The sequence below is a fragment of the Atta cephalotes genome (genome assembly GCF_000143395.1).
Source record: "Atta cephalotes unplaced genomic scaffold scaffold00061, whole genome shotgun sequence".
NCBI lineage: Eukaryota > Metazoa > Arthropoda > Insecta > Hymenoptera > Formicidae > Atta > Atta cephalotes.
Window position 1 is genome coordinate 788,256 of NW_012130125.1, and position 11,894 is coordinate 800,149.

Sequence of the window (11,894 nt, forward strand, 5' to 3'; positions counted from 1 at the left end):
TATTATTATATATATATATATATATATATATATATATATATTTTTTGCATGAAATATATGATGAGGAATGGAAATTTTACTTTCTACTTCCACATACTATATACATATATGTATATATATGTATATATAACATACACACGTGTATGTGTGCCTAGTAACCTTTCTGCTCGGCACCGAGCAAGGTCTGCGCGAGATGTGCAAATAACGTTAAGAAATTAAAGGATACATTTTGTCGTTTATTTTTATAGCCTAGAGACATCATCTTATAAAACATAAATCGCTAAAGCGATGTAAATTCACTTAAATATATATATATTCATATATTTCGGCATTTCTTTATACTATTGAGTTTCTTGGAGGGGTGGGGGTGAGGGGATGAGGGGAGGGGGACCACGATCTGGCAAAAATTTGCTAGTTACGCTTTTTCTTTCAATTATATATCAAAAGAGGAGTGCACAATATCGAATACGTTCTACGAATACATATATGTCTTCGACATGCTGCAAAATGTAAACGTGATACTCGATGAATGACATTATCATACATTTATGAGAGAAACAAGTGCATTATGCGTGTTTATGCTCGTTAAAGGGAAATATAAAATTCATCAGCTGCCTACTCCGAGTTGGTTTCTTTCGCTTTCTTTCCCTTCCTCTTCTTCCTTCTCTTCCGTCTCTTTTTTTCTTTTCTAATATCGACACAATCGTAAACGATATCCGCGACTCACTCGTACGAATATGTCCTACATATATACAATAGTTATATTTCTCGCATGCCGAAGTCGGCCATCCGATTCCTTATGCTTTTCGCAAAATTCAATCTCTGCCTCTCGTGTATGCCGTCACAAATTTGAAATCCTTTTTTTCCAAAATTTTTTACTAGTTTCTTACGCCATAGTCAGAATGAATTTCTACCTAAACGAAATAAAAATATGTTTCTCCCTCGCACAGATCACCCGCAATTCGCGCGGCAACCATCCTTTCAATTATCATCCCTATGAATTATCACTTCTGAGTGCCTTGCACGAATCAGCACGTAGACGAACAAGCTAGCGATGTAAATAGAAAGCATTTTACCCATGGCAAAACGCGTACGATCGGTCTAAGACAAGCTTGTCGAATCCGCGTACTGCATTCAGTTAATCACTTTAAATATACCAATCGCATTGTTTAATACGCACGCGATGCACATCATCTTATAGAAAATATGTTCCCACACTCTCACATTTCTATCGCGTAAGTGTAAAAAATTTTCCTGTTTACACTGTTCTTTTTTTTCGTTCTCTTTATCTTACTTTAAGTCTCCTGGCTGCTCGTTAGAACGTAAAATTCACTAGATACATCGTCAGCAGGAGATGTACTCCTTTCATGGACCGATATGCATTGGTCTTGACGATGATAATGACGATGCCAATCCGCGGGGTTAAAACACATAGTCTGGACCGGCCATATCTATTGCCCACCGGAACTTATCCCTCTGAGTCTTGTTGTAGATCTTCTCGATCGGGACGTTATGCTTTTTGCACCTGGACAAACAATTTGTATAGACATATGAAAAAAGGAAATAGTGAGCGAGACAAGTATTAATCATGATTGGTTCAACTTCTGTCCAGAATTTTCGGTCTCTTCGAAATAACGGAGTACCGAATTTTTATATTTTTTCTAGCAGTAGGGAGTTTCCTTTGCTATGGAATTGGAGTCCAAAGAGCACAGTAATTGTAGAATAGCAACAAATATGAAAAGAATTGAATATGCTGCAGAGCTGTTTATGAAGTTGACTAAATTAAGTCTTCAGAAATACTTTTACAGTATTTGCAAGTCTAAATCCAATTTGCAACACATTTTCAAATCTCAAATATAAATGATGTACAGAAATGACCGAGAAATTGGCAATCCTTATTGAGTGATGATTCGACATAAGACTTCTATTCTGCAGCATCGTTGCTATATTGATAGAAGAAGAGTATAGAGGGAGAATACTTAGAAAAAGAAATCTGAATTGAAACCAAATAACGTATATAGTTACTTAGTATCCATTACTGAAATTCTGGAGAGAAATTGAACCATCTATTTTTCAGGAAGAAATTATTTAAGACATCATACCGATCTTAGCAAAAAGAATATCAGTTATAATAAATAAAATATATAAGAACATTAAATTGCAAGAACAAATATTGTGAATATGTGAAATAAAAAAAACTGAAGAACATAAAAATAATAAAATTAAAATTTATGAGAAACGAAAAAATTAGATAAAAATATTAAATATACTTACCAAGCAACGGAAATTCTAGGATCGAGATAATTCAATTTAGAGGTACTCAGAGCAATCTCTTTATTCTCTTCTCGGTCAGTTGCTTGAACTTCCAGCTTTGTTAATTGATCCTTAAATCTTTCTAGTTGTTTCTTCTTCTTTTCATATGTTCTATAAAAACATTAAGACCAATTAATTTACGCATGCGAGCTGCACGATATAAACATGAGTTGTTTACAAAGTCAGTTTTCTTAGTTAATTTACAAAGAAAAAAAATAATTTTAAATTAGACAAGAAAGAATTTAAATTTATCGGGCATAAAATAGTCTTTATATCTAAATACCATTTAAACTAAAATTATAAAATTTTTATGTGCAAAATTCATAATAAATAATTTAAATTATCAAACTTTATAAGTTTATTATTATTAATCTAAATTTCATTATCTATTATAAATTTATTTTATGTATACAAAATATAAGTAAAAGATGACGTACACTTTTTCCTTCACTGAACCGTGTTTTGCATCTCGTTTAGCGTCCTTTACTTGCTGCTCACACTCGGCTATCACTGCTTTCTTTGTGTCAATCTTTGCCTTTAGGTTCTCCATGGATTTCGCATGTGTCTTCGGTACTGAACGCTGATGATTACACAATATGGCAACGGCGCGATTGGCTCGATTGTACGAGAGAATCTTCTCTGCCTCTGTTTCGTTCGGATCAGTCAACTTATCGAGCTGCTGCTGCAGCGTCCACGATGCGTTGTAAGTTCTGAATACTTTAGCGGTTAAACCTTCCATCAGCTCGTTCAGATGTTTATTCATCACGGTAGTGTTGAGACGATCAAACAGATCGTCTCCAGGCGATTTGTTTTCCATGAAGAGCTGTAGATTCTTAAAAACGCGCTTTTCTACTGGCACCTCGTTGTAATATCGAATAGAATCTTTACCTGTGGGATTAATTCTATAGAAATCACGGAATTGAATTGTATTATAATATTAAGAAATATATAAAAAATACAACTATTTTTTAATCCTTTGGTTTCACTCTAAGAATACCCCGCTTTCTTTTTCCGATGCTTTTCCAATGTTTTTTTCATTGCTTATAATTTTTTATTAACAAACTTACATACATTTACATGGTACCGTTAATATATTTTGATCTATATATTTTGATTTTAAAAATTCTTTGTAATATGTTTATTTTCATGAAAGTCATAAACAATCAAGTTGGCCGTGCTGTACCCAAATGTATCATTTCAATAATGCAGCATACCAAAGGATTAATTATAAATATATATTATGTATGAAAATTGCAATAATTCAATTATTACCTAAGAAATCAAATACGACGACGTATTCCTTGCCGCCCTTCTGTTCATGCAGCTTGATATGCTCCACTCGTAATGAGCAACAACCTACAGTATCCGCCTGATCCTCATCTTTCTCATTACCGGCTCTGAGCGCCAGCCTATCAATGAAATACAGAGCAACAGCCCGTTGTCTAATGCGCATTTCCTTACTTTTCCAGTCATCTCGATACTCCGCACGAATTTTGTCAATCGACTGCGCCAGCTTCCGCGCTGTCTCGTACTTCTGCCAATCTTTCTCGCCCTTGAGCTTGCTGGATGGATTTAGCATCACGTACTTCACCTGGCCCTGAATATTCTCCGTCCAGGAAGCCAGCCATGTTACATTCGGATCGTGTCGCACCTCCTTCCACTTATGACCGGCCGGTGGTTTCGGTATATTTGAATCTTTCGAACAGTTGATGAGCACATCCTCTGGTAGAACTCGCTTCTTCAATTTGCCCATCTTAGGATGCTCACCACGGCCTCTAAACAATCCGGGCGGCTCAATCTTGAAGTTACCAATCTTTTCCTTATGGCCATCAATACTGCAGAAACCATATTCTTTTTGTATCTCCTCATTCTTCTCCTTGATCTTCAACTTTTCATCCTTAGTCATGGCTTTGCGCTCCTCACTCTTTTGCAAGAAGTACGCATGCATCTCTTTGAAGTTGCATTTGGACAAATCGGTGATTTTGGCACGCTCCGACTCAGTCATCACCTCTCGCCAGTCGTGAAAGAAGTTGTTGTTGAAAGCAAACTTTGTCGTGTAGTCATGGTCGAGCATTCGCGCATAGAAGGTTGCGACCTCCTCTGTCTCCTCGCTCAGCTTCATCTCTTTGCCGTTATAGTAAAATTTTATGTTAGGAGGTAAGGGTTCATAGGGTGGTGCAAATACTGGTCCTTTGTGTTCCAAGAAATACCATTTCGTCCCATCGCTTTTCTTCTCTTCCTCCCACCTGAATTTAACATTATGTTAAATATTAATTATAATAATTATAGAACTATGTTAATGTTTTAATTATGTTAATAAACGTAAGTTTTTATCCTTAAATTATGTTAGATAAATTATGTAGAAATGATAGATGAAGAAATTGTATTCTCAAGATTGTAAGTCATCTCATTGTAAGTCTCAAGACGAAGGCTTATGAAAGTAGAAGAAAATAAAACATATCAATTGAAATTTCGATATTAGATTCGAACGATTCAAATCAATGTGATTCATAACCTCAAATATAACCTCAAAATCGATGGATCCATTTTTGTTTTATAAACTACGTAATTGTGATGGCCTCCAAGATTAACTAAACATCTCATTGAGAAACGAATTACTATGCTTCTTACAAGGATTGGCATTACATCCATCTATCATTCGCATCTTTCACTTGAGAATAAATATAGATTTGCGAGGAAAGTCGCTGTAAGGAAATATAGGTTACGATGCCACATGGGAATAAATGTCCAATTTTTTAGAGACTTTTATCTCTAAGAGACAAACGCTCCTATTGGACATTGAATGTATTCTTATGGAAGATTCACATTTCATTCTCCAATAGAATTTCTAGGGACTTACAATCATGATATCATGATTTCATTCCTAGGAATAAGATCTACTTATTGAACGTTGAAGCAGAATGAATTCCATATTAATGTCCTTTTCTATCAATGTAGATTTAACACTTCATCTTTTTCTAATTCTAAGAATTAAAAAAAGATGAAGAGTAACTAAACTAAAATTAAAATTAATCTATATTGATAGAAACGAATATCAGAACCAGAAAATGTAATTTAAATAGTGATTAAAGTTAATCTAAAATAACAAAAAATAACTAAAGTAAAAATTAAGAAAGAACTACTGCATTGATATGATTATTTGAGAGGAAAACTTTGAATGTCCATACCATTTCCAAACTTCCTGCTGCTCCTCCTCTTGTTTCTTTTTCCTCGGGCTTACTTCGCCTTCTGTTTTTACCTTTGTGGTCTTCTTCTTTGGTTTCTACAAGACAAACAGTACAAAACATACTGTTCTACGATCTACATTTCAATTAATTTGAAAGAAATGTTAATAAAAAAATTTACCGGTGTATCTTCAGGCTCGGCGTCATAATCATCATCATCATCATCATCCGCGTGTTTTCGTTTCTTCTTCTTAGTCTTCTGGTTAGTAGCTTTCTTGGCTTTCTTACGCGTTGACAGCGGAACGTCTTCATCTTCGTCCGACTCGATTTTTCTTTTTACTCTTGACGATACCTTAGATTCCGATAACTGTATCAATATATTTAATGAAAAGGATCTAAATAATCTTCAAAAATAAAAAACAAAATTGAAAAAACAAAATTTACCAATGGTTCATCCTCTTCTTCCGAGTCATTTTCCGTCTTTATGGTCGTATTGTGGAGATCCGACAGCCTGGTGTCATTTCCATCCGTCGAATCCATACTAGCATTCTCCTTAATTGGTTCATCATCATCGTCCTCCTTAATATAAAGTGGTCGCTCACCACCGCTATCATCATCATCATCAAATTCCGGTTGCGTCATGGGTTCCTAAAGAAAGAAATCCATATCAGTATTTCATTTTACATTTATTCTCCAAAACGTTAACCGCAAACAAAATCTTACCTCTTTTATCTCAGTCTTGATTTCTAAGTTGTAATATCCTTCACTTGAGTGATTCATCTTCACGTTCGGGTCTTCCTTTACTTTGATCTCCTCCTTATCCTTCTTTTCTTTTTCTTCGCGATGTTTGGCTGCATTTGATCACGAAAGATTAAAAAGGGAAAATAAATATTTTTTATATATATATAAATAAGCTTAAATATTGCTACTTACATTTGTCCTTATCATGGCGATGGCGATCTTTGTCTTTATCATGACGATGCTTATCTTTGCTGGACAAACTTTCTCTGTGCTTGTCCTTATCTTTTTCCGAGGAACGATGCTTCTCATTCGAAGAGTGAGAAGTGGAATGTCTGTCCTTTTCTGATGAGTGCTTCTTACTATCCTTGTCCTTTGAAATACTGCGGTCCTTATCCTTATCACGCGAGCTAGAGTTCAAGGAACTACTGTGTCTATGCCTATCTTTATCCTTGCTCGAGCTGTCCTTGTCCTTAGAACTGCTGTGCCTAGCAAAAATATATCGTAATCAGATAAATATCACCGTCAAAAATTATTACATAATATTTTAAAAGACAATTTTAAAAGACACTTTTTTATTTTACCTGTCTTTATTTTTGGAGCTCGAGCTGGATTTGTGATGATGTTCTTTGTCCCTGGTTTTGTCCTTTTCCTTATCTTTGTTAGATGAACTGCTACTCTTATGTTCCTTGTCCTTACTAGACGAACTCTTTCTATCCTTGTCTTTACTATTGCTACCATCATGCTTCTCCTTATCCTTAACAGAACTGGAGCTATGTCTATGTTTGTCCTTATCCCTGTGTTCACTTTTATGATTCCTTTCCTTGTCTTTGCTCCGATCTTTATGATCCGATTTGTGAGATCGTTCTCTGTCCTTGTCTCTATGTTCTGATTTGTGTTCCCTTTTCTTGTCGAAACCGTTGGACATGCCATTGATATGATCTACGAAAATGTCTAATTAAAGTTTACAATATACACATGAGATTCATCATTAATTTCAAAATAATTCTGTCTATTAAAAATTATAAGGTACATAAAGTTTAATATAATGAAACAAAATAAATGCTAATTTAATAGTATCTAAAATAATAACAAAATAAGGAATAAACTTTGAATAAAATTCAAAGTTGAAAAAAACATCTCAAGTCACCAAGATTACTCCGTTTAATCCGATTTATACCAATGTAAATTAACTTTAATCTCGGTTTGAGTAATTATTGTTAAAATAAATTGAATTGAGAATAAAGTTAATAAGAAAGTGAACCAAAGAAAGTCCATTTCTTTCCATGAAACGAAAGACCCTGATTGGCTTTTTTTTGCTATGCTTTATGCATTGTGCATTATGCAAAGGTCTGTACTTTGGCTTTAATTCTTAGAATTGCAAGCTAAAGAATAAATTAAAATTAATCTGATATTGATGGAATCGAACCTTAGATAATTATCGTTATTTTGTTAAGCATTCTAGAATTAGATCCTCTCAATCGCTGAAAACAATGTATAATCAATAAAATATGCAAAATTAAGAACCACATAAAAATAAGAACAATAAAAAAATTAATAAAAATAAAAATAGAAAAATAGGTAAAAATGACCTAAACATATTTAAAAAATTAATTAGAATTAATAAACACGCATTTAATGAGATTTCTGACCAAAAATGTGGATAAATTTTTTCATAAAAAATTAACAATCAAAAATTCGCGCGGTTCTTTAAACCTATCGCACATGATTCATTTGTTTTGGAACTCTTTACTATTCTTTTCAAACATCGCTACCACAACGATCCTATCCCCGATCGAAGACTCGAACTTTCTCGAAGCATCCTTGAACTCTCGCTGGAAAACTCTCGAACTTTCGAGAAGATGCAAAATTCATAATTAAGGAGGTACGGGAAGGGCGACTTCCGCAGTTGCAGGATCCCTCATCCCGCCTTCAAGCGCTTCTTTCCTGGACGGATGAGACACGTGTTCGATTCCCCCTTTCCGTGATCCTCGTGAGTCCTTCGGTCGATTTTAATTCAACTATTCGCCTCCGTTCGGTCAACACTCACACGCGTCCGAGTAAAAGAAGTAAACTACTCACCGCTATGATTCCCGGAGACGGAGACGCCGTCGCCGCCGCCGCCGCTCTCCTTGATCTTCTTTTCCTGAAACAGACAAGCGACCGTTCAGCGCGACCAGGAAGGTCAAATGCGGGCGCGCGCGTCTGTTCGACGGTATTGAAAAGCCGGGGAGCCACGAGGAGCACTCTCGCGCGCGCCTCGGGGTTCGCCCGTCCGCCACGATAGGACTTAGTCGCAGACGCCATTTTGGGACTTAGAAAATTTTCGCGTCGGGCACGATGAGAGACGACCAAGAGGCGAGAGCGCTCCCACAGGCGATTATCGCGAAAACGTGCGCCTACGTGGACGCGGAATCACGATCGCTTACCAGATCCACGTTCATCTGTGGTGTCGCCTGCTCGAGCTCCATTTTCCCGGACGCTCGGAATCTGTACACAGCGCGGGCAACGATGGATTTGCGGCGCGAGGACTACCGTGCTTCAGCTGCGCCGTCGACCAAGTGAGACACAAGAAGCTCCGAGAGCGGATGGCTGGGGCGCGAATGTACGCGTACGCACACACAGTGGATCTCCCGACGAGTGTGTTAGCGAATTCGCAAGAGACCGTGAGAAAGACGGGGAAGTAGAGAGAAAGAGAGAAGAGATAGAGAGAGAGAAAGATGGAGAGACGGCACACTTTACCCTAAGCCGTCCGCAACGCGCCCGTCTCGTCCCGCGTCCGACGAACGACTGTATTCCGTGTGCGCGTCGCGACGCCGCGCAACCAGTCTAAGTGCCAGAAACGCGCAACTGCGCATGCGCCCGCTCGCCCCGCCCCCCTTGTACTTCGCACGACGGCCAGACGCGATCCCGCGATCCCGATCGCCGAGATCGAGCCGATCCGATGTGCTCCGAACCGAGCCGAGAGTGTCATTCACCGCGGTGCGAGGTCGATTGAAACCGGTACGATTCCGCAGCAGAGTTCAATACTCGATGCGCGGAGACGATTTTGCAGGGTTGTGCCGTATATTTCGAGATTATGTTTACATGGAACTTTTACGTATTGTTTACGTCAAGTTTACACACATCTGTTTTTTTACGGTATATGCAATATAAAATATGAGCCCCTTAATTGACAAGGCATAAGTCCAAAATTAGGAAAAATGCATTATAGAAGTTGAAAGTATTAAGAATGTTTTATCTATCAATTTAATTTACTTTTGTTCTGTTTTTATGTTTATAAAAAATGAAAAAGCTGGAATAGATTTAAGTCCAGCTTTTTTTACGATCACTTTATTTATGATGTAAAATTGATTTTTATTTCTTATTGTAAATTATTATATATTGGATATAACAGTATAGGGAAAACTAAATTTTATGATCGTTAATACACCTGATTTTAGTATTGATAAGATTGATTAGTTTGAAAAATATTTAAGAAAGATGGAAGCCTGTGCAGTTGTGTAGTCTACTGCAATAATAAAGAAGCTTTGATGATTTATAGGATTATTTACACAAACGATACGCAATGTCTAGTTTATATAATTTACATCTGTTTCATGAAAACAGTACAAGCAATGTAAAATATGTAAATTATTGTAAATTATATAACAAAAAAAATTGAGTTTTACAATTATTAGTATATTATATGATAAGAAAATATAAATAAAAACATAAATGAGAGGAAAGCTTAATGCAACGATAAAGAAACAAAGTTTTGATGATGTTTACACAAATGTCACGTAAAACATAGTTTACATCTTTTTCATTGGACAATACATGCAATATTAAAATATGTAAATTATAAATTATTATAATTTGTATAACACAGTATAGAAAGAAACTAATTAAATGTTATGATTGTTATCTGACTTTAGTATTTAATAAATACATAAGCAAGATGGAAACTTAATTTACTGCAGTCTAGTACAACAATAAAGAACATAAGCTTTGATAATCTATAGATTGTTTATACAAATAATAAAAAATTTAGGTTTAAATCCTTTTCCTATAAATAATACAAGTAACGTAAAATATATAAAATATTATAAATTAAATAACACAGTACAAAAAGAAGTAATTAAATTTCATAATTGTTCATATATAACTTGATACTGATAAATAAAAATATATAAGATAAAAATTTTAGTGCAATCCAGTGCAACGATAAAGAACATAAGTTTCAATGGTTGTATTCAACAGAATGTTTATTTTGCAACTGTTGGAAATTTTCTTCACACTGATATTACTTTTACATCTAGAGAAATAGTCCTGTTTCGGCAATCAAAATGGTAAAATAGTTGCAAAACTGTTGCGTTCTGCTGAACGCATCCATTGATTTATAGATTGTTTACACAGATGACATGTAAAACATAGCTTACATAGTTTACATTGTATAGATATGGATTATTATTTCTTACGCACAACCCTGGGATTTTATTTCGCAGCCATAAGAAGACCGGCAACAAAATGTTCTTCAAAGCGAAATTCAAAATCAGAGTATACTGATCATTGATCGATTCATTTCTCAGATTCAATTAACAGATTCTCTCTTTTCTTTTTTTTTATAGTGGGGAAAATCTTCTCGCGAAAAATAACTCTTCCAAGAACAGGAATTGAAAAATCCCCTCGCAAAGAGAATTAATCGCCAGAGATTTCTGAAGTAAATTACAATATCGAGTTCTATCGCAACACAAGCTTATGGGATGCAAGAAACGCGATAATTTTGAAATTATTTCATACTTTTTTGTGATTTTGCTGATTTAAAAAAAATAAGTTTATACGAGATATTTCTTGTCGACGTAACCAACTTTTTCGTTTGATTCAACTTCACGTTGGATCGAATTTCGCGAAATTATATTGAACTATATGTTCGATTCATAGTATATAAATTATGTCTTATGAACAATTCCATCATACGTTCGATTATTATCAATTGCAGTTCACTTTCGAAGCATCAGCGCGAGAAAATTGTTGATTCTTTTTTATTTATATATTCGAAAGAGTGATTTTCCGCAACGCAATCATTTTTGAGAAATATAAACTAAAAGAATATTTTACGTTTGAAAAATAATACGTCATTCTCTCTCTTGCGTGATAATAATTTATAGCAATAATTGTACATAATTTTATTTTTAAATATACTGTAAATGTATTATATACAATTATAATATTATAATTATATAATAGCTAAATAATTATGATATTATAATTATATTTCAAAATTCTTAATCATATACACTGTGTATGTATCATTAAGAATTATATAATTTTCAATTTTATATATATATAATTCTTAATTTGAAATACATGATTCATTTTCCGTGTTGCGAGCTGATTATCTATAATCCACTCAATTAGGAAATTAACATTACTGTATTCAGGATCTTATATTTTCTAACGTCTAAATCATTCGTGTTATACTGAAAAATTTCTTGTGACTGAAAGAATAGAATTTCAATAACGATGAAAAAGAAAATTGTTGTTTTCTAATGATTAACCCTTCAATGTTTTATATATATATATATATATATATATATATATATATATATATATATATATATACTTACGTTACTTAGTACGTTACGTAGTTAGTAGTACAACTACGTACTAACTACT

The 11,894-nt window shown here is 34.7% G+C and overlaps 1 protein-coding gene across 1 annotated transcript; it reads right to left on the reverse strand.

The window, feature by feature from the left end:
* Positions 1–1,422: 1,422 nt before the first annotated feature.
* Positions 1,423–8,707, reverse strand: LOC105623621 (DNA topoisomerase I, mitochondrial). Its single transcript, XM_012205008.1, has 12 exons — positions 8,666–8,707; positions 8,319–8,382; positions 6,821–7,178; positions 6,432–6,724; positions 6,222–6,349; positions 5,943–6,146; positions 5,680–5,865; positions 5,502–5,596; positions 3,586–4,559; positions 2,751–3,201; positions 2,275–2,424; positions 1,423–1,525 (listed from the first exon to the last, which is right to left on the reverse strand). The coding sequence occupies exons 1-12, from the start codon at positions 8,705–8,707 to the stop codon at positions 1,423–1,425; spliced, it is 3,048 nt and encodes a 1,015-aa protein (XP_012060398.1).
* Between the last annotated feature and the right edge of the window lie 3,187 nt (positions 8,708–11,894).